Source organism: Sinocyclocheilus anshuiensis, unplaced genomic scaffold (genome assembly GCF_001515605.1).
Source record: "Sinocyclocheilus anshuiensis isolate Anshui unplaced genomic scaffold, SAMN03320099.WGS_v1.1 scaffold773, whole genome shotgun sequence".
In the NCBI taxonomy this organism is placed as follows: Eukaryota; Metazoa; Chordata; class Actinopteri; order Cypriniformes; family Cyprinidae; genus Sinocyclocheilus; species Sinocyclocheilus anshuiensis.
In genome coordinates, this window is record NW_015539930.1 from 1813988 (window position 1) to 1839136 (window position 25149).

At 37.1% G+C, this 25149-nt stretch overlaps 1 protein-coding gene across 8 annotated transcripts in view; it reads right to left on the bottom strand.

Moving 5' to 3' along the window:
- Positions 1 to 24193, bottom strand: part of LOC107686827 (neogenin-like) — a 168145-nt gene extending 143952 nt beyond the window's left edge. For all 8 annotated transcript variants that reach the window (XM_016483976.1, XM_016483973.1, XM_016483971.1 and 5 more), the window contains exon 1: positions 23771 to 24193. In XM_016483976.1, the coding sequence (XP_016339462.1) occupies positions 23771 to 23843 (73 nt within the window). In that variant the 5' untranslated portion in view covers positions 23844 to 24193. The remainder of the gene's footprint in view (positions 1 to 23770) is intronic.
- Positions 24194 to 25149: the final 956 nt, after the last annotated feature.

The window sequence follows — 25149 nt, forward strand, 5'->3', positions numbered from 1 at the left end:
GATGTTATGTTAAAATAAGGTGGATACAGTTATTCAAAAATACCTGAATACAGAACGCTGTAACTGACCAATCTGAATCATATCCAGAGAGCCGTGTAATAAATTATGATAAGTAACGAGATATGACATTAGTCAGGCCCATGAGGAGGTATTGGAGGGTAGATATCTCTGTCACAGTTCCAGGAGCTCATAAAAGAGCAGCCTGATCCCCATCCACAGCAGCATTTATCTTCATTCTCCATACATGGGTGGGATAGTCACCGATGGGGGGAGTGGAAGCTCTGACTGATTACACCAGTCTCTCCGGTGGGGTGGGGTGGGATGGGGGACATTCAGCGATTGAGGGGTGCCTCCGTTCGCCAACATCCTCCCCTGGGTAAATCACAGGCTGGAAGGTGCATATTGAGGCTGTAAGTAGAGCGGATACAGGCTAATTTTTTATTGCGGCCTTGGACAACTGTTATGGGGCAAAGGGTGCGAGAAACAATCAATAAAAACATGACTGTGCGGGGCCGTCAGTTCCTGAGGCAGCATCTGTACAGCGCCGAGCCAAACAGTATGATGGTTCCCTCTCACACAGTCAATTAGCTGTATTAATTAACTGTCCAATACATATCATTTAAACTCAATTTAGCCCTCTTTATGGACTCTCTCAGGCACAATTTCAGGCCAAATAAAGCTGAAATAAACACAGCCATTATTCATGCACAAGGTGGTCTGATATTGCAGACTTTGTATCCCATTTCAGAAGAATTACAAGAATATAATCAATCAAATATATATCAATCCTTTGAAAAAAAGAACTAAGTCACAAAAATATACAAATATTTAACTTTAAAATTGTAAAAAGAAAGTACTTGTTAAAACTATTAGCATACATGCTAAAATAAGCTTTGGTGCACATATGGTTATGTGTTTAAAACCAGCTTGCAATATTTGCTTTTTTAATACATGAGGAACATGATGAACTGTAATTTTATTTTCATTATTTTCAAAAATAGCTCTCAAATCTCATTGATGTTTGCAGCAATATTCATTGTGACAAGTTTGACGTCAGTGATTCTAAACGCCACTGGTTTTCCTGTGATTCGTAACTGAGATATAAAAAGTTTGAATATGCAGAACTGCAAATTAAATTTAAAGCTGTGGTGAATATTTTACATGAATAATGACTTAAGTTTTGGTCTGTTTCGCACACTAATCTGTAGTATGGTCTCAGGAAACTGGAAATATATCCAGGGTTATTAATATAGTCAACTAAACAAAAATGGCAACAATAAATAAATATACATTTTGCACTTGAACTAAAATAATATATATATATATATATAAAATATTTTATTACAGTTAGTCACCAAGGCAACATTTTTCATTTGGTTTAGGCAAGGCAAGTTTATTTATATAGCACATTTCATACACAATTTTAGTTTAACTTAACGTACTAAAATAACTAAAACTAAACCTGAAATAAAAATTTATAAAAATTATAAATTATATATATATATATAAATATTTATATATCAAAAACACAAAATTACTCAAACTTACTACTAAAATTAAAATAAAAACTAATACAAATTATTAATAAAAACTGTAATAATTTCTCAATGATAATAAAATAACACTGAATATAATGCATGAGTAGCACCACAACTCAGTATCATTCGTCCCCATTCACTTTCAGTGTGAGCATTCTGCATAAGATCTCCTTTTTGGCCAACAGAAGACAAAAATTCATATGGCTTCAGAGTGACATGAGGGAAAGTAAATGAAGACAGAATTATTGTTTTTGGTCGAACTATCCCTTTAAGCCAGAACACTCCTCTGGTAGTGGATTAAGACAGTATGTCTGTGACAAAACAAAGCTGCTGTAAATCAGCGAAGCCAGGAAGAAAACAGCAGTGCCGTCCACGCAGGGCAGTCAGCAGCACTAATGCTCTTCACGGAGAGACTCTGTCTACTGGCCAAACTAAACTGCTAAGACTGACACCAATTTGTACAAAGACAACTGACACTGCCTCAGGAGCAAAGCCTTGCTGTCAGATCTCATGGAGCTCTGTACCAGCATTGTGTGGAAATGTCAGCGATGGTCTCTGCTGAGAAAACATTCATGCTAAGACACTACTCAAAAAGCATTTACTTGCATTATTCAATGCAGAGAGAGAGAGAAACAACCATTCATCTATAAGCCAATTCAAAATGCTTTCAGGCTTTCTGTGTTTCTCAAAGAGAGACAATAACTTCAAACAAATCTCTTATGGGATCATGCAAATAGTGATTGAATTATCTTTTATGTTAAAAATAGGCTTCCTTCTGTTTCTGCTGTTCAGAAGTGCTGTTTTGTCAATCTGCAGACCTAACTCCTGCGCATAAAAAATCCTACCCAGAATTCCTCTCAGCATTCCATTCCACTGAGCTTCAGCATAGTTGATTTTTCCGGTTTCACAGCCAAATGGCACCTACAACTAACACATGAAAACGGCATTGATAATAAACAGTAATACCACAGTAATACACTGCACTAATAACCAGAAATGGTCTGAATATATGATTAAAATGGAATACTTGCTCAACAAAGTATATTTCCAAGTATTCTTTTTTTAATATGTGAAACAGAATGCAGTAGTGTAATACATTTTCACCACATAGCCTCAATCAATGCACATTAATTCACTGTATTACTTCCTGTTATCATCTCAGAAATAAATACAATTATTTTACATTTTTTATCCAATTTTGTGTCAAAATGGTAGTATTCAAGGAGAAAAATCATGGTTCATTCATCACACTCAAAATGAGAGTTCAAGTTGAGTGCACTGCATTGTGGGATCAGTATTACACATGTTCTGGTTATCTACTGCACATATTAGCAAATGTAGTAGGTCATCTGTGCATTCCATGTGTACTGAAAATCACAGTGCATACTACAAAATTAATACAGCTCTGAAATTTGATACTATAAGAAATATTTAAATTAACATCACACAGATATGAAGTTTTCTCCAATTAAAAACAAGGTCACTTCACTAGCACAGAAAACGTTCCCTTCAAAAAGGTGCCAATAAAAGTGTTTCTAGGAAAAAAAAAAAAAAAAAAAAGGTTGTACAAATAAAAGAGATTAATGTTGAAGATATTCTAAAAACCTTTCAAGACTAATAGTATAAAACTGTCAAGGGGAATATTTGAATCTTAAAGACTTAAGAGACTGTGGATAAATAATGAAGGGAAATCTTTGAAAACAGCGCTTTTGTCTGGTTTGCTATCCTTGTGGGGACTCTCCATAGACGTAATGGTTTTTCTACTGTACAGACCATATTTTCTATCGCCCTACACCTAAACCTACCCCCTTACAGGAAACTTTCTGCATTTTTAGATTTTCAAAAAACTTCATTCTGTGTGATTTATTAGCTTGTTTACCCGTGGGGACTAGGCCTGTCGCAATAATCAATATATCAACTTATCGCGCAATATATGTACATGACCTCAGTAATTTTTGGTGACGCAATATATCACCCATTATATTTACTTAAAAATTAATGTCACCATGTTTTGTACATTCCACTTGCGCCTGTGTCTTTTGCAGCTTCTCGTAACACAAGTCCCCATGAGTCTGTGTGTATTCAGGTTTAAGTCCCCACCAGAATAGAAAAACAGGTACACACACACACTCATTCTCAAAGGGGGGGGGGGCCTTTGGATCATGACCTGCTCCAAATCTGCATAGTAAAGATCTTGCGGTGTGAATTCCTTAACAGGGAGCCAGGACTAAGGATGAATTATTTATGGCAGCCCTTTGCTCCATGTCAGCGGCTCCACTGGATGAAATTATATTTATGAAGTCCCATGAGCAGTGGCAGTTAAAGTGAGGGGGAGGAGGCTTCCTGCCCCGATGGGAGAAACCCAGCCACTGATTGAGGGATGCAACATAAGAAGATGCTAATAAATGTCCATGGGAGGTGGAGGAACACGTATTCATCATCAAAGAGAAAAAAGGATGCATTGATAGAAATGAACATATGGGCTGTGCACAGTATGGACAAACAATTGGATAAATAAATTAATTATTTATATATATATATATATATATATATATTATTCCATTCAAAGGAGATGACTCTCTTGGACAGCAGCACTGCTCAACAGCATTGCATCCTGTTTTTATTTCACAGTTTATTTAATCAGTGGTATATCAGCCTAATAGAGCAGACTGTCTGCCTAAAACACTGTGGCAAAAATGACCATTTATGTCTAAATTTGTCACACTTTCTGCAGAACTGATTTTTGCAGAATCAATTTTTCTGTCACCATTTACCCACTCTCTTGTGGTTTCAAACTAGCATGACTAACTTTATGTCTTCCTATATGCATGTCTTAACAGTGATATTGTGAAATAATATTACAATTTAAAAGAACCGTTTCTATTTGAATATATTTCAAAATGTAATTTATTCCCGAGATGGCAAAGCTGAATTTTCAGCATAATTACTCCGGTCTTTAGTGTCACATGATCCTTTTAGAAATCATTCCAATATGCTGATCTGAGCTCAAGAAAATTTTCTTAATTTGCAAATCGCTCAAAAGTTTGGAGTAAGACTTTTTTTTTAAAGAAATTAATACTTTTATTCAGCATGAACACATTGATCAAAAGAGTAAAGACGTTTAGACAAAAGATTTCTATTTCAAACAAGCAATGTTCTTTTGAACATTCTATTCCGAGAATCACATTTTCCACAAAATTATTAAGCAGTTTTTAATGTTAATAATAATCAGAAATGTTTCTTGAGCACCAAATCAGCATATTACAATGAATTCTGAAGGATCATTCTTAAGAAATGGCTGCTGAAAATACAGCTTTGCTCTCACTGGAAGAAAATTATATTTTAAAATATATTAAAAAAGAAAACAGTTCTTTTAAACTCTAAAAATATTTCACAATATTGTTGTTTTTACTGTATTTTTGATCAAATAAATGCAGCCTCGGAGAGCAGAGACTTCTTTCCAAAACATTAAAAAAAAATCTTAATTATTCCAAACTTTTGACCCGTAGTGTGCATACTATATAAATGATATTACTTACACGTCAAGTTATAAAAAAAAAAATTACATTTTAGCACATTTAAGGACCAGTGTATTAAGTTCCACACAGTCATCGTTAGAGATGAATTCTTGGATTGTGCACTCGCCACAGTTTGAAATCTTGTGGTTTCTTTCTATGATCCGTTTTTTTTTCCCCCATAGCTGAGCTGAGCATAACAGCAAAACTCTCAGTGTGGGATGTGTCAGTCTAAATGAAACAGAATGAAAACATTCAAACTGAACATGTAAAAATATCCAAGACCACACAGGGTACGTTTAATTAAAGAGTGTAAAGATTATAATTTACCCATGCAATCCTTTTAAAAACCATCCATGCTTGCTAAAAGTCTGCTGGAAAAGTAAAAATGCTGCCAAGCCGCTGACCAACACCAACACACAATGAGAAATAGAAGTCAACTCAAAATAAGGCTCATTTGATTCCCCTTTGAACATTTATGTGCTGTGTGAATGAGAGTTTACATGACTGAGCTCCCTCTTTAAACAACTGGAATATTTGGGCTGTTTTCTTGATCCAGGCAGTAACTAGACAAAATGGGTCTCAGTACAACTACATTTAGGCAGAAATGTATTCAGAACACAGCAGTGGCTGAAAGATGTCACTATTCCATTTCTTTCTCAAGTCATTTGTGATCAGGATCAGATTTTTGTTCCAGGCGTGATGCTTCAAAACAAAAGCCTCAAAATGCACTTTTACCCCTGGGTGAAGAAACGCTCATATCTGAGAACTAATACAATAATGTCTGCCTTGTCTTTTATGACACCGTCTCATAACATGATCATTTTTTCCAGCAGACACAGATTTAGACATCTGATATGCAGTATACAATCATTATTCATGCACTAATCATGCACATCGCTCATAATAACGTATGACTTATGCCAGCCGCTTATGAAAAACATTCTCATTTGTGGTGCAGATAAAATATTTGCTTTTACAGCAGTTGTACAGAAGCAATTAGCATATTTCACGGCAACGGGCAAATAACACTGCTATGAATGGTGCTCCACATGCATACTCCTCTAAACGTGATTGGTGTGATTTCTTTGAGTAGCTTTTGAGGTTCACCAGTGTTAACAGTAAGTGCAATCATAATTAAGAAAAAATTATAGTTCTTAGTTTTGTTGCTGCAGGCCTGGTCTCTATGTATCATAAGCTCTTGCTTGTCTATTCATAGAACTTTCTGCTATCACATCTGCTTTAAAAAAAGTGTGTTTACTACTCTACTTAAAGGTTAAAATCCCTTCCCACACCTATCCCACACATTTTAAGCTAAAGATATGAATGTCATAAAGTCAAATTATCAGATATTATTGAGACACACTGATGAGGGTCTTTAGAGGTTCTCTTCATGATATAATTTTCAGAGTTTTTTTATGTTTCTGCATTTTGGTTGCACCATATGCCTGTGATTCGGCAGAAAAAAAGTTAATCAAATATTTATAATATATAAAACTGCTTCAATTTTTTTTTTAAGAAATAATAGATAATAATATAAGAATATGGCAATCTTAAAAATATTTTAAATTATAAATTGCATTTATTTATTTAAAGTATTTAATCTATTAATAAATTAATAGATTAAATAAAATGAGCTGATTCAGTCATTGACCTTAATAAGCAACACCTAGCAACCAACCATGAACACATAAAAGTGACTAAAACTAAAATTAAAATTAAAACATAAAAATGAAAGCCAATTCAAAATGTTAATAAATCCTACAACAGTATATAAATGAAACTAAAATATCACTGAGGTGACGTGTGAGTACACAGACACAACCACAACCCTAAAACCATACAATGTCAAAAGGGCAGAAAGACCTTCTACATTCCCAATAGTAGTAAGGAAATAATAAGCAAGTGAACAAAATGGAGGTAAAATCTCTAGAGTGTTTACAATCACTGTGTCGAGAGAAAATGGTTCCAGAGCTATTTTAGCACATTCTCAATGTCAAACATCAATAACTCCTCCCATCTCCTTTTCAGCAGCCTCTTCTACATATTCATGACTTACAGAGATCGATGAGATGACAGAAAGACTGATGGACAGAAGCAATCGCCTTTAGGACAACAAACGCCCTGGAAGCCCTGGAAATAATTTCGAGCCTTCTGACGAGTGAAAAGTAATGGATAGATTTAAAATGAATTTCAAATTAAAGAAAATGAAATTCACAAAGCTCAGATAAGTGCTTCGCCGCAGCCGATATTGAAAAACTCGAAGTTAAATTAGAGGCACACAGTGAGTGGCTGAATTATCAAATGGAATAAAATGCTCTGTAGACTGAGCCTGAAGATAATTTTCATAATCTGCATCGGTTTACTCACATCACTAAACAAGCACTGTCAGCATTCACTAACAACGACTTCTAAAATCAGGTTTTAATAAGCTCCTAAAAGAATGTAACTCAGGCAGAAAAACACATGTTTGGGCGAAGATCTTTAAAGCGTGGGACTGAAGATTCAGTGATTCAGACCGCATCCAGACACAGGAGCTCTTTCTCTAACAATTACAGTTAATGGATGTGGTGTGATGGACATCCGAACACTGGTCTAACATAATGATTCAGGTTCTGCTTCTGCCTGAACTGGGGAAGAGTGGAAATATGTTCTTCAGAAGCCCATGCACTTAACTATGCCAGATCAATCCAGACACCTCTGCACAGCGAGATATTACTGACTAGATCCCCAACGGATCAGTAAACCTCTCAGCATGTAACACATCTCACAGCTCCCATTTCAGTGGCAGCAGAGCTTCTGAGGTTTATGGGTAATGCTAGTATGTGATAAATTGAGGCGGATCTGTTATTAGATTGAGAAGGCGTTTCTTCAATCTAGCTACAATCAGGGTTTTTCATTAATGGCCATTAGCTGGTCCAAGGCGGTCTAGATAGTTGATCAGCAGGACTACCCTGAAAGTCCTAGTTTCAACTTGGTAGATGATCTTCAACAGCATTTGTGGCATAATGGTGATTACCATAAAAATTAATTTCCACTTGGCCCTTGGTCCTCTTTTTCAAAAACCTGTGTTAATAGTAAGACACTTTCAAGTCACTTATTTACATAGCGCTTTATACAATACTTAGTGTTTCAAAGCAGCTCCACAACAGGGAAATAAGAGTGTTAATGTTATAAAATTCATGAATTATGAAACAAACTCAACTGTAAAGCAGTTCTACAGAAGATAATGATGCCATTATTCAGTTTACTTCAATGTTGTTTCAATATAATGATGAGCAGAGTTAATCTGAAAATGGTGAAATACTCACAATTTCAACTGAATAGACATGAGACATTAACAATATGCATGTTAACATGATTTTAGTGTGAAAAAAACACTTGCACTGTAAAAAATTATCGTGATTTTAACTGTAAAATATTGTAAAAATGCTACAGTAAAAACCTATTAATTGGTTAACAATACGTTCCCTATATATATGGTGAAAAACTGTATATGGACATTTCATGTAATTTTATGGTAAAATACAGTTTTTGGAAGTAAATTTACATTGAAAAAATGTAAATTGACATTCTCAGAATTCCCTGTTACATTTCACATTTGTTTTTGTTGTTGAAATAACTGTTTCTCAACTTTTTTTTCTTAACATTTATGTTCATTAGGGTTGTACATCTAATGTAGCTAAATTAATGTTTATTGCATTATTTCAGTATCATGTGTGTTACCATGATGGTATTTAGTGTTTGTGTGAATGACATTGTGCACCTTCTATATTAGTATTTTCTTTCTCAGCTAGTGGAAGAGCTGTTTGTGATGAGGTTTGGTTCTTCGTGTGACTTTCTCATCACCACCTGATTTTGGTGGCTATCAGTGTAAAGAAAAAGGTATTAACATTGTATCAGTTAATGAAATACATTTTTCAAATGTAAATTTAAGTTAAATCCGTAAAACCTAAAATGTTGCTACCGTATTTTTTACGGTAAAACTCTGGCAACCACAGCTGCCAGTTTTTTACCGTACATTTTACAGATTTTTTTTTTTTACAGTGTAAACTGTGTAAAGTTATATTTAATTTTACAACTTCATTGCCATGAAATGGCAACATCATAAACCCTACAAGGCTGTAAAAAACATTTAAACAACAACAATGGTGTTATTTACACAAGTTTTAACAGAATAATTAATGTAAAGCTTTAAGGAAAAAAAAGCTTTAATGTCAAGTGTTACCAAAAAACTCACAAAAAGGTTCCATTTGTTAACATTAGTTAACGATATGTGTTAACATGAACTAACAATGAAAATTTGTTCTCAGTTAATGTTAATTTCAACATTTACTAATATATATTAAAATCAAAAGTTGCATCTGTTAATATAAATGATGGACCTGAGCTAACATGAACTAACAATGAACAGTCGTAATTTCATTAACTAACATTAACAAAGATCAATAAATACTGTAACAAATACATTGCTCATTGTTAATTGATGTTAACCTTTTTATAATAATCTTGCATTGTAAGTAATTCACTGTAACCTCAATTTTTGCTTTTCAAAGAAAACAAGGGACAAATTGAAATTTATTTTTGTGGTAATAAGCATTATACCACAAAACTTAAACTAAACTTGTATTGAACCCAGAATATTCCTTTAAAGGGGTCATCGGATGCCCATTTGATATAAGTTGATATGATTCTTTAGGGTCTTAATGAAAAGTCTATAACATACTTTGGTTAAAATTTCTCAATGGTAGTGTAAAAAACAAATTTTTTACCGTCAAAATGAGCATAAAAAACCTTATACTCACTTCTTGTGTAGAGGAAGCTCGATCACGAATGATTTGCGCGAACATAGACGCATTTAGGCAGATTGGGGATCGGCGCATTCACTTCAAAACGAAAGTAACGTTAATCCTCTGCGTCTTCAGCGGCTCAGATGTCGGGAGTAAATGACGACTGCTATGTTCATTATTACATCCTACAACAGAACACTACAATTGCTTAATAGGAGACATTCTTGTCTTCCCCTGCACCGGAGTCGACACAATGGCGGACAGCTCACAGCTCACTCAGGGCGGGTCTAAGGTAAGACGCTAGTGTCAATCAACTATCGTGGGAGGGGACTGTGCAGAACTACGTCATTCTGACAGGAATCACAGAACAGCCTGATTTGAGAAAGGGGATTTTAAAATAGGGATTTCAAACAACAACAAAAGTGAATTTTGCATCCGATGACCCCTTTAAGCTACTTAGATCTGATAGACCATCTCAGACCTGCAACAAACCAGCGATCATTTTCCAAATACCAGCCTGACCCTCTTAAACTGGAACGACCTAAATTTTGCCCCAGGATTCAGAGTTCTGAATCAGATCACTATGAGGCATGCTTTAATTTTTCCTCATTGATTCATCACTTTCTTCATTCACTGTGGCAGTGGGAGTAAGCCTGGCCAGTTTCTTACATCATACACTTGGCATGTCTCACAGCTTTCCTCTTCAACTCTTAACTAGCCACAAATCTCCAGAACTCATGCAGCCCCTGACCTCTCCGCATTGTGCCACTGTTAAAAGAGAAGGATACAAAAAAAAAAAAAAAAACCATGGCTCCTTTAGCACAGCATGAAGTTATCTAAAGCATTGTCCAAAGTGACCTCAACAAAAGAAAGCAGCATTTCTATTAAAATGTCATCTCGTGGCAGTTGGCTTTGTAACACAACAAAGCAGACACCTCCTGATGCACTTGGCTAAACCAACAATAGGAGTAAGTCAGAGTGCGATATGATGTATAAGCTCAGCCTGAACCAAACCGGGAAAGTCAATGATGGGAACCACAGTGGAGTAATGTGGGGGGCAGGGAGGGGGAATTTGTGCCCTGCAGGACTCAGATGGGGGAGAAACAAGCATCCATTATTAATGGAAGTCGGCTGCAAGGGAAAATGGATCAAATGCATCTTTCGGTGGAGCTAGTACCTGAAAAACATAAATTATTTGTTGTTCATCTTGCAAGCTTTGTCCTTTTCGTCCTCCTTAAATGTCTTTTTCACACTGTCATCTACAATCTCATTTCAAAAACTGCTCATTTGGTAGCACCGCAGAGACAGTGCCATATGGAAAGGTAGAGAAACTGCAGAATTAGCATTTCCCAGTATGCAATGCATTTGTAAGAAACACACAGTGTCACACAAGCAGAATAATTCAATCACACATTATGATAAATACCCATAAAACATATGGCTGGTTAATGGAGTCCAGGAGACAATTATGGTCTTGAACCCCGTGGAGTGAATGGCATGGGCTAAAGGAGCAATGCAGCAACAGCATTGTGCACAGCACATTTAATTCAATATAACAAACTAAGGTGTGGTAGATGTGACAGCACATGATGAAGTGACACACAACAGAGAAGGAGAAGGAGGTAGGGAGGGGGTTAATATTGATTGTACCACCTCCAGCCTGAAATCAGCACAAGCTAGCTGGAGACGTCAGTAAAAATAGTGTTTGCAAGCCCAGCGGCTAGCAGTTTACGGCATGTGTCCCCTGGGACGCGAGCGGACACAAATGAGCCTCAAATGAGACTCCTTTGGTCATTCCACATATTCTACCTCACCTCCATCCCCCATGCCTTCACATAACAACACATAAAGCGCTGATTGAAATTCAAATAGGAGCAGCGCACAACAGGACAGACGTAGCGAGGCATTACAGGGGTTCTCAGGGGCCCAATACAGCACAGCTCCATAACCACTTAACTACTAGTCAATTTTCCACTGAGGTTCTGGAGTGATGTTTGGCGATATGTGATTTCATGGGTGATCAATGCTCCGTATAACATTTCTGGTGAAGAAATCCAAAGCGCAAGTGGACAACATTCATTTTTTTGTATTTGCCATTCACCAGAAACGCACAACCTTAATGGTCACATTTACTTGTTCATTAGCAGAAAGAACTCGCCAGATGAAAATTGATGACAAAGCTTGAAATTATATTAGGAAAGGTTTACCTTGAGTAATTCAGTTACTAGGGTTCAATAACAAGAACCTGAATGAGTTCCAGAGCTTGTCAAGGAACCAAAATCAATTTGTGCACAACAAAGCATAAGAAATGACCGAAGGTTTATATTAGGTAAATCTCATTCTGAAGATCATTGCTCCCAGTACACTTAAATAATCCAGGCTCTTGGTTCTATAAAGGGTAAACTGAACATCAGTAAAAAAAAAAAAAGAGATATGATTGCTGTGAAAGGCTGGTGAAGTGATATCAACAAATTTATATATATATATAGCATTACTATTGCTTATACTTTGACATTTATGTCACATCAATTTTGCTACATACATGAAAGACAACTAAAATCTTGAAACTTAAAGGAACACTCCACTATTTTTTAAAATAGGCTCATTTTCCAACTCCCCTAGAGTTAAACAGTTGAGTTTTACCGTTTTCGAATCCATTCAGCCGACTGATGGAAAATGAAAAGTTGCGATTTTCTAGGCCGATATGGCTAGGAACTATACTCTCATTCCAGCGTAATAATCAAGGAACTTTGCTGCCGTACCATGGGTGCAGCAGGCGCAATGATATTATGCAGCGTCTGATGCAGAGTGTTCCTTTAAAGCTGCGTGTTATTTCTTTTCTGAGCAACTGAACTTACAACTTATGCTTGTCGGGCGATAAAACAGGACAAAATATCTTCACAGAGAACTTGTGACTTGGACAAACAGGAAACCAATTAATAACGCTCTAGCATCTAGTGATGCACGAAACTAACTTTTTACTGAAACCGAAGTATTCATTTGGCCAAAATCCAACAAACTTACGTACCTAAGAAACAATCATACAGTAGTACAGTTCTTCATCAACTTTCAATCAATGTTTTAGGTCCTCCAAAGCTATTTCGACCAAAACCATTTTTTTTTTCTTCTGCTGTTTCAGACAAATATTTTTGGCTGTTGCGTCACTACCAGCAACCATCCAGTACAACCAGGTAAAATTGCATAATAATGCAAGAACAACAATTTAGAGCACCTTAGCAACTAATATGATTTATTCAGATAAACATTAATATATTACTAATGAAAGCACCATTAAACAAACAAAACTCAAAAACAAAACATCTAGGCTACTCTAAATAAAAACTCTGTTTTGTCTCAGAGAAGACTTTATTTGTGACATTGGCTGCCTGAAATCAGCATGCTGTGTTTTTTTCTGTGGTTTTGTTGTTTATTTCACAACAAAATTATCTGCATGAGCACTAAAGCTCATACTGCTTACACAAGGGGCTGGACACTGTTTACTGGCTGCAGATAGATGTGAGGCCCAGACTTCCTAATGGCTTCCTGTATTTCACAGTACAGTTTCCTCTCAGGAAATGTTATCAATACAAGCCGCTTCAGCACTGACCCAAAACCACAATACACAAGACACCAACTTTAATTAAAAGCGATTGAATGCGCTGAAAATGCGCTTCCACTAAGAGCAATAAATTAACCGGGATGGGTTTACTGAACTAGAACCAGGAGTGCGAAAAACTTCATTTAATCACACATAAAACTGAAAAGACAAATCTTTTTCATATCGCTATATAGCGATCTAATAAAAAAAAAAAGTGTTGAAAAGCTACTAGGAGAACTTACACGAGGAGAGTCGACATCATAAAACAGAATGGAACTTTTGACCTACTGGAGAATATTACACACTCTTTAAATAAATGGGGCATAGAAGAATATGTCTGGAGCCCGTGGGCTCAATGCAGGCTGGCACAAGCAAGTGGTCCAACCCTCATTAGAAATTAATTACCACTGTAGTCAGCATGGGGCAGCTGTACAGTCACTATGTATCTAAGGCTTTACCCAGGGGGAGCAATTGAACCCCTGACCCCCCTCTTTTCGGCAAGCAATGTGCGACACCACCCTGACCGTGAATTACTGGCCCAGCCATGCTGGGAATGCAGGCAGCGGCAGTAAGACTATGAAGTGGGCTGGTGCGGTTGGGTCGGCCTGGTCCACTGCTTAGTGAAGAGGTTTATTATCTTTTGGGAATTCCTCAGTGAAACAATCTTACTAGCTCAACATGTATAGAAAAAAACCCTGAGTGTCTATTTTGCCCCAAAAAGATGTAAAGGGTAATGACTGCGATATCATCTGACTGCAACTGCTAATTATCCAATCATCAAGTTATTGTGTACATGATTCTGCATAATTCCGAAGAAGTGGGGCAATTGTGTAAGTGTCTAGAGGTGAGAAATGGAAGACAAAAGTAGCATTTTGTATAATTATCATACGTAAAAAAGATCCCTCAATAGTGGCGTCCTGTAATTGCTTTTTGATGAACATAATGGACCTGATACCACTGCTGAAAAGCACAGGCAAATACTATCTCTTCCAAAATTGCCCAATTAACGATATCAAACCTTATTATAAGGTGAGGGACAACAGAAACAAAAAAATATTATTTGTGTACCTTTGATTAAAAGAATCACAGGAAGGTTTTTCCTCTGCTTCGGAAAAAAAAGCCTTCCTTAATCTAGTCAAATATTAATGCTGATCGTCTCCCTGCTAATTTGCTTCATTTTCGTGTACCTAAGTGAAAAGGGGCACATTTGCATAGGTCTGTAGCAGCAATTACTTATTTAGAGGCCCACATGCAATCTGCATCAAGAATTCTGCAGAATAAATTTAAATGGAAAAATGTGTTAAACTGCTCAGAGTACTAAACTCTTAATAGCTGAAAGTGACTAGTGCACTCAGTGTGTTTAGAACTTTTCAAAAGAAAATCACTTTAGAATCACTAATGAAAAGCTGGATAAATGGGGAAAAAAAATCACATTATTTCAGGGAAATACTTTGACAGAATATTTTTGTAAAATATACAAAAAAGAAAGAAGAAACAGAACATTTATACATCGAATAAAACTTCTGTGAAAAGACTGTTCTCTGGAAAACTGTGGGGCTTTCTGTAGATTTCTGTAGGCGCAGGTTCCACGTAGGTGTACTTATTCCAAAGGTAGCCGGTCAAATATCTATTTTCATCAAGTCTTTTCCATAAAACAGCTCATTAGTAGGGCAGTACGATATGGACAAAAAAAATCTCGTGTTCTTTGATCAATTTTGCGATTTCGATTTTAATCACGATTTTGACACACACAGACATGCTTTACAGTCATAAATGCATTCAGTGTGAATTTGAAACATATTTACAAAAGAAAACCAATTAGAGCTTTATCAAAAAGCTGTAACATGTCTCTAGAACAGACATAAGGCAAAATAATCACTAAGTAAAGGTGTAACAAAATGTCTCTAGAATAGTGTCCAGGGATTTTTTTTGCCATGCATTGGTCATAGAGCTCTTTGTGGCGTTGCCTCAGATGATGGTCATAGAGCTCTTTGTGGCGATTAGATTTGTTGCGCTAAGTTCACACGTACTCCGTCTGCAGTGCGTATACAGTATGTGTATGCGGTGCAGAAGCAGCACGGACTCATTTTGCTTTCGCACAGGACGCGTTTGCAATCCAATTACTACATTTCCGTGTCAATCCATGTTAATCTTTACCGCGAATAATGCGTCACTTTAATGTCACTTTAATTCAGTGCTTGCAGCACAGCAGAAATAGACTCCGTGCGGAAACGATCGCAGCATCACTGCTGCAGACGCACCGCTCCTGGAGCGCACTGCCGGACCGCAGTGTGAACGCTCCGATCTGTTAACATGGGCGTGGAAAAAATACGCACCACAGACGGAGTGTGTGAACTAGGGGTGTGCGATATTGACAAAAAATAATATCTCGATATTTTCTGGGATTTTATCGATGACGATAATAAGACATATAATTAGACATATTTAGATATAGAGATATTTTGCTGAGTGTGTTATTGTGCTGGTACCTTAAGGACTGCCGAAGACCGCTGACTCATAATGTTTTTAATATTCTTCATATTCTGTGTGGTGGTCAGTTCATACTCTAAAGCGATTTAGAAATCGCGCAAGCTCAAATCGCGATTTTTATGACGATTTCGATTAATCGCACAGCCCTACTCATTAGGCATATATAGTAACAGCTGGCCTTCCTATAATGATGCCCCCTCCTGTACGAACACACTTGGTGGGATCATGTGACACGTGTCTAAGGGTCCAGTGCTGGAATGTCAAGCCTACTCTGCAGGTGCTTTTCTGGCTTTATCTGCTTCTCCTGGCTGTTTTCTCTCTAGCTGCATTCATCCATCGAAGGGTCAGAGGTCAATTCTTGAGGTCATGGACCCAGACCAGCTGGTTTCCATCATTCCCGCCGCTCCTAACCATCGGGAGGAAATTCTTCATATCTCATCTTGCAATCACTGCAGCTGCAAGACCATCTACAATTTATAAAATGCAACCAAGAAAACCCTAGAAACCACCCAAACTGTCTTACACCATAACACTGTCGTGATTTTAAGTCAATTACATTAAAATAATTTTCAGGTGAACTACATCTTTAATGATTAGTGATAGCTGGAAAATATGGGTTACTAATCTAAAAAATAATAATACTGCACTGTTTAAATTTTAAGTCCCAGCATTCCATTTTCCACACTTCCTTGGTTAAGCAAAGGAAGGAGTGTTTGTTTTTCGAGCAGGCAGGTATGACGAGCTCTTTCCGGACCTTTGCGATAAACCAAAAGCCAACCTCAGTATGGCACGTTGAGAAGATCTTAAGCACGTCTTGAGCTGCCAAAAGCAACAATCTGAGTTCTGGCAGACTGGCACTGATATTGAGCTCATTCACAATCCATCTTCAGTGAAACGTCTACAGACTACAGCTCTCTGCCACACTGAGGCCTTTTTGCAGAGCCGTGAGGGAAGGGCCCCCGCAGTGCCCGTCTTCAGCGTTCAAGCAATGCGCAACTACAACAGGGTGCTGCAATCACCTTCAATGATTTCACAGCTTTAGTCTGCCGGGACGCTTGGCACAGATATCAGTTCATGCTGTCATTACTCACATATAACATTTACTGCTGAGAACAGGGAACCAAATGAAGGGAAATACAGCACAAGTTTGCTTGTCAGCATATTCAGCAGGTGTGTGGAGACTGTAATGACTGGTCCTTTCAGATTTTCATGATTAAGTGAAATGCTACAAAACAGGCCATAAAGAAAGCAGACCCCATTTTTATGACCGCTCAACTACCAGCATAGGAAGCTGGAGAGAGAACAATACTAATAATTAATTTGGTAGTGCATGTGAGCAGCCCAGCTGTCCATGCATTGTCCGCAAGGACAACAAAAGCTAAACATTCCAAACTAAATGGGTCAGCAATAAATGGGTTTTATTTGGAATGAGCAGAGAACAGACCAGTTCTGCACATGGAAAAATGGTTTCCCGCAATTGAATGCTCATGTGTTTGCTAAAGCAAAACTTACCACCAGTGTTGCTTAATGGTTACTTGGGTGTTCTGGGTCGCTTAATGTTTCACCATCAAGACTCTATAAGGGGGCGTTTACGTGACACCGTTTTCAACTAAAAACCATTCACTTACATTGACAACGACATTTTGGGGGCCTGAAAATGCAAAATTTTACGGGTTTCAAAGGGCAAGTTAAAAAAAAACAAAAAAAAAACAATACCATTACTGTTTCCATGTTAACTACAAAAATGCAAATTTGTGAAAAAGGTGACGTCATGCGCATGCATATTGTTGTGTGCAGGCACGTAGTGTTTCTTTACAAAGTGGCATCGCCAACTACTGGCATGACATGCATAATACATTGTTTTTAGTCATTTTCTCGGATCTGTGTGAACAGTAGGGATGTAACGATTCACTCAACTCACGATTGGATTTGATTCACGATTTTGATTTCACGATTCAATTCAATTCACGATTTTTTTTTTTTTTTACAAAATTAGATTTAAGACAAATTATAAATTAAATGTGTCCTTTTATTATTGCTTGGACAAAATACTGTAGGTTTCTTTGTGAATATGAAATACAGTACAACACTATAACAATATACAGTACTAATATAGCACTTGCATATTATTGCTCTTTTGTTGATTTTGATTGCTTCTATTGTCCTCATTTGTAAGTCACTTTGGATAAAAGCGTCTGCTAAATAACAAAATTTAAATATAATGTAACATTTAAATAACAAAACTAAATAGAAATTTTAAAACAGCCCCAAATCAAATAAATAAGTAACACAAATAAAAGAAATATCTTCATATAAACAAAATAAGGCTTTGTCTGTGCTCTTTCCTTTTAAAATTAGAGGCTACCACTGCATTTTAATCATGACCCAAACAAAGATGCTGCATACGTGCAACATGAGCAGTTTTAAGCTAAATTAGCAAAAACAGAATGGTTTGACTTCAGTTTTGTGAAACTATACATAAAAAAATATCTGCATGAAACCGAAACAGCAGACGAGCTGAATGAGACGCAGATGCACTCTCTGCCAGCAGGTGGCGCTTAAAGCGTTTCAATTTAAATATAATGTAACATTTAAATAACAAAACTAAATAGAAATTTTAAAACAGCCCCAAATCAAATAAATAAGTAACACAAATAAAAGAAATATCTTCATATAAACAAAATAAGGCTTTGTCTGTGCTCTTTCCTTTTAAAATTAGAGGCTACCACTGCATTTTAATCATGACCCAAACAAAGATGCTGCATACGTGCAACATGAGCAGTTTTAAGCTAAATTAGCAAAAACAGAATGGTTTGACTTCAGTTTTGTGAAACTATACATAAAAAATATCTGCATGAAACAGAAACGGCAGACGAGCTGAATGAGACGCAGATTCACTCTCTGCCAGCAAGTGGCACTTAAAGCGTTTCCTTGGTTTCCGCTGTAAACAAAGCAGCGCTGCAGTTATGAACTTTAATATGCATTATACAGAGGCAAGATGAAAAGAAAAAAATACCATCTAAACTTTTCTAAAGACAGTAAGTTCCCCTCAGACATACATTCATATAAACTCCTACCCCTAATTGAATCGCGATTTCTTTAGCATCTCAACCGATTTGAATCGTCACATATTTAAATCGATTTTCAACCGGCTCGCGGTTAATTGTTACATCCCTAGTGAACAGGGATAATTTTGACAACATTGCTGTGTGTATGTGAAACTTTTCAAAAACACAAAGGTAAAATTTTTCAGTTTCCAATGCCAAGACTGGATTATGATTTGCATCTGCAAAACAACTGATGCAGGACGAGTTACGTTCTAAGAGGTTTCTTTAAATCTGTAACCCTGTGTATGAGAAATAGTACTACATTGTTGCTTGTCTTTTCTAATAAACAGATACTGTATTGCTACTCATAATTGGAGCTATTCAAATACAGTTTAATATTAACTTTAAACTTTAAAGACTGGATTTGCAAGGGTGAACACAATCATATCAATAGAAGACACTGCAAACGGCTTATCAGAACCTCTAGTTGGATTTTGCTTATCTTGACCAAGTACGAGCATTCAAATCACACATGCATAATAATCTTCTCCAGCTGCAGAGGCTGGCAAGAGACACGGCAGCAAGAATTCACCCGCAAAGAGAGATCCACTGGGAACTGCAGCCACTCAGATCCCAAATGAGGGTGTTGACCACTAAACATTCCATAGGCATGACCATTTCACCGGAATTCCTTCAAGAACAACAAAAAGCCGTATACTACCTCATGTGTATTTGCGTAGACTGGTCATTTTCTCAAATGCTACACTAAAATAGTGCACTCAGTAACATAATGATACATTACTGATGGTAATGGCGCAGAATTGACCAGAGTTGGCTTGGATCTTCAAAAACCGTTCCAATAATCTCATACAGTGAAAGCTTACCATTTCAATAAATGGACTCAAATTTTCACAAGTAGTTCTAACCATTCATACCTCAATTTAGAGACCACCAAAAAAAGAAATGCTTGTGAACAGTCTGTGCAGACATTAAGGCTTTCTGACACAGCCAATCTAGTAAAGGCCAGCTCGTAATGGAATATTTGAGCCTACGTTCCACTTATTATACACTGTGCAAAATATCCTGTACTATTTTTTTTTTTTTTATAATAACTGAAACAGCATTCAACATTGAACATTTCAAACTGTAGTTTGGTAAATTGTTGCCACATGATCACACTACATGGCATGATTAAAACCACAACTTACATTCTGTCATCAATTCAAAATGTGCCAATTTACAATACAATTTTGAGTCATTTTCACAGTTTGATCTAATGACAAATCAAGAAAGAGAGATGATCTTGATCATCCATTTAGATAGCGGGAAAAGGCAGGGAAATCGGAGCTTTGCATTCTGGGATACAGTATCCTATGCAGTGTGCTCTGGTTGTATCCTCCTCATTTTGGTGTAGTAACGTAGTACGTCATCCATTCTTGCAAATCAATTTTGCATAACGTGTAAGATGAAATTGTAAGTAGTATGCCGTCCCAAACATACCAACACACTGCCATATTGCTTAGTACAAAGACAATGAAAGGGTTTGACTCCCTCACAAAGAAACCCAAATTATATGTTGACAAATATCAGGTCAAATTATTAACCAGCACTTTTGCCGCAAGTGCAATAAACAAATAAATCCATCAATCATAATTACTTTGCATGCTACTATCAAGCCTTCATTTGCACATTAGGCAATTAGCCAAGGACCCATTGTCCATCTAAATTAATAAAGAACATTGAAGGTTAGATCTCTCAGCTGGAGCTTATTGTGACGCCCTGTTTCCAGTGAGATTCAATTGCTGACAATACTTAATTTGTTACTGTGATATTGATCCTCATTGTTCCCTGACATCTGAAAACATGCAGCTGCAACAGTAATGATGACTTTGGATAATGATTATAATGCACAACAATGGACAGCTTTAAGGCCAAACAGGCTATTGCACTGACGGAATATTACCAAGGCATCCATTTATCTATGATAAAAATATATGTCTCCACATTCTGATAAGTCAAATAAATACATAATTTTTTTCTTAAAATAATGTGTGTGTGTGTGTGTGTACAGGTTTATATATCCTGGTGGGGACTTAAACCTGACTACACACAGACTCATGGGGACTCGTGTCACGGTGGGGACCTAAATTGTGGTCCCCACGGGTACAAAAGCTTATAAATCATACAGAATGAATTTTTTTGAAAATCTAAAAATGCAGAAAGTTTCCTGTAAGGGGTAGGTTTAGGTGTAGGGTTGGTGTAGGGCAATAGAATATACGGTCTGTACAGTAGAAAAACCATTACACCTATGGAGAGTCCCCACAAGGATAGCTGACCAGACGTGTGTGTGTGTGTGTGTGTGTGTGTGTGTGTGTGTGTGTGTGTGTGTGTGTGTGTGTGTGTGTGTGTGTGTGTGTGTGTGTGTAAAATAGTAATATATGTAGTGAAAATAGTGAGGCATCAAAATAATTTTTTGATAAAATCCAAAATTAAAGTTTTCAATTAGCAGAAGGCCAAAACTCAAAATAAAGTTTGCGTAATTAAAACCGTGGAATTGAACTCGGTGTGCTGTTCATGGTGTTGTGTTATTAGGTGTAGTAAAGTTCTACAGCAATGAGTCATCTCCCGATATTTCAGAACAAATTTTACAAATTTGGTTGTTTAGCATCATTTTTTGTTAACTGTAAGGTTCGTCCACACCGCTGACATGTTTACCTGTTGTAGCTTATTCAAACTGTGTACATGAAATAGACAATGACACACTTTATGGCTTCAATTAATGGATTCGGCCCTCCAAAACTATTTTGGCTGAAACCAATCATTGTGGTTTTTTTTTTTTTGCTTTTTAGATCGAATATTTCCGGTTGCCAAAATGTTGGTGCATCACAAGGTTATAATATAATAAGTAAAGCTTTCTAATGATCCACTCAAAAAATTGCATTATTTTATTTAAAATACCAAATGTTTTGAAATAATAACCAGGTATAGAGTCTGTAGTAGAGTACTAGAGACTGTACATTTCCTTTCCAGCACAATGAAAAGTTGGAATGCCATTATCGGCGAGATGTAGGTCACCTAAACTTAAAAAAAAAACGCTTTTGATTAACATGTGTGTGCTTCAGGACCTCAAATAACGTTTTTCAAATAAACATATTTTCAGAAGGGGACCCCACAATTAGTAACTTGAAACTCGCTCTCCGCATGTAGGTCCAATTCTCTGGAATCAATCAAAACTCCCAAAGGAACTCCCCGTTCCTCCCTTAATCTCCTGGTTTTATTACTTTCCAGACAGTCTGCCCATTCCACCCAGCCCCCCATTCCTCTCTTTTGTACTGATCTCCAGCAAAGCCTGTGATTTTTTACCACAGCACATTGCTTTTCATGCAGCAGAGCAGCTTTCATCAGTCTCCACACGCAAGACAGCCCAGCCACAAACTCCACTATGGCCTGCTCTCACCATACGTGATCCTAATAATCAAGCACACGGATCCAAACTAGTGAAAACATGTTGCCAACACTAATGAAAGAGTTAAATGATGCATCACGCAAATTAAATGTGAGCATTTTCCAATTCAGTTTGAACAAATAGTATGAATGAACTAACAAAAGATTGATAGATTCAATTTCTTTGCTCTGAAGCAAATCACAACCACCTACTCAAAAGGCATATTCACACAGCTGAGTTAAGGCTGCTCTGTGCCGGCTCCATGTTCTGTGCCAGAATGCAATGGCACATAAAACAGTACTAAATAAAATGTGGTAGCTCTGACCCAGCTCAGTCCCTGTATCAAAGGTGCCTCTGATGCTGCATTGGCTCTGTGTAATTGAAATGGAATCTTTAACTTTGCTATCGTCATGCCCTATATTCACAATATTAGTTTATTCATAGTTTCCTATTTATGAAACTGATTTCAAAGGAATATTCCAGAAAATATAATCAGTGTAAATGCATTTATGTCGCCAATATGCAGCATTAACCAGTCTGTATAAATGCACCTTTTACAGGTGTATATGCAGCTTCTGTGCTGCCTTTTCAGTGTAAAGACACCATTATATAGGCCTATGTAAGCAATGGTTTTTGTCCCAGGTATGTTTTCTTATTGGTTTCAAGGAAAGTAATTCACTTTCACTCTTCAACCCAGAGCTGTACAGACACCAAAATAAATATGGTAGATGTTCTTCCCAAAACACATAGCCTATTTCTATTTTTTCTTTAAAGTGTGCAGTGAAAACAAATACCCTACTCGACTGATGCCGTCTGTACAAAAAATATCATGGATTAACCACTTTTTTTGCGTGATATGATGCAAAAGATCTATGATTTCTTACAGAGACAGTGTCTATGACACTCCAACAGTGCGCGAAAAGCACTCTTGAAGCTCTGATTTACAAATAGCCTACATGAGGTTATTAACGAGAAAATTACTTATTTTTCCATGAGGCCGGTTTGGTGACTCATTATTTAATAATGGAATGAGGTTTTCTATTCAGGTGAAAATGTGAAGGTATCAATGCAGATCACACCTTTGCAGTTAATGAGCCTTTTTCATGACAAACATCAAGATTAAAAAGCAATATTACACGTTTTGATTTATGAGGCTGTCTGAACAGAGCGTGTCCGATGATAAAATCCTCGATTTTGTGTTAGTTGTCTAAGTTATTAAATGTTAGTCACACATACTCGCTCCTGCACTTTCATTCATTTGCACACATTTCACGCATGTCACTTTCACACTAACAGACGGCGGGTCGCACTACAGAAAGTTTTAACGCTCTTTAATCTCGGTCTTACCTTTTTCAGCATGTGAAACTGTGATCGTGAGGCAGAAAAGAGAGAGGAGCAGCCGGGCTCCCCGCTCCGCCATCACTTTAAACACAAATAAAAGAAGTGTGAAAAGCCTCGAACTCAATCCGTATTTAAAATCCTTCTGATCGTGCGCGCACGGATCAGTTCAGCAGTGTGAACACATCCGGAACGAGTTACTTCCGAAAGTTGCCGAAGGAAACATGAAGCTGGTTGAGCAGAGGCACGATCAGCCGGAGAAATGCGCTTTAAAACTTCAACAGGCGATCGAGTAAAATCAAAGTCAATCCATATTTCCGAGATTAAACCAACGCCGAGCTGGAGAGGAGCGAAATGAGAGGCGTCAGTGCAGACATAATGTGTAAAGGTGAAGAGAGAGAGAAAGAGAACCAGTCCGGCCCGTTGGAGATATTTTTCACTGATCTCAGAGAGCGAGAGAGAGAGAGAGAACAGCAGGAATTCAGATCGGAAGCTGGCAAAACCGGAACTGGATCACAAAGTGATCTGGATTCATCTCACGTGGACATCCCAAAAGCCTGGAATGGCTTTAAAGTCATTGTCATGCTCTTTTGAGCAATGTAAGGCTTTAGTTTAAAGGGGTCATATGATGCGATTTCAATTTTTCCTTTCTCTTTAGAGTGTTACAAGCTCTTGGTGCATAAAGAAGATCTGTAAAGTTGCAAAGACTAAAGTCTCAAATCCAAAGAGATATTCTTTATAAAAGTTAAGAGTCAGCCACACGTACCTACCTAAAATGGCTCGTTCTAACACGCCCCCACATATCTACGTCACTATGTGGGAAGATTTGCATAACGCCGCCCAAATGTTTGTTCTTTTTAGCAGCATCATATGACCCCTTTAAATTCATATGCATATGTTACATATTTTTAAATACCGCACAAAAGGATCTACCTGATCCTTGATCTGGCAACCTGATTTTTTAAACCAATATTGTATAGCCTGTACTTTTTAAACCTAAGTACTTTCAAATAATTGACTAAATGAATAATGTTATTATTTGTTCAATATCTCTGGTGAAACAAACATTAAGACATCCAGCTAGTTGCAAATGTTCTTGGGTAAAAACAAACACATTCAATGCCACAAATTAGTATTTCTTAGTTTGTTAATTAAAGACTAAAGTTTGCCGGGCTGTTGTGCCAAATATTCCCATGGAGATGGTATGTTGTGCCAACCGTCTCTACTCACACTCTTGTCCTATATGATGTTTACCAAGTGGCATAATTTATCACAGGCTTCCAAATACTATATCAAAATGTAACCCGTTCCAGTGCTACACTCTAAAAAATGCTAGGTTAAATACAACCCAGTGCTGGGTAAAATAGGGACAAACCCAGCAATTGGGC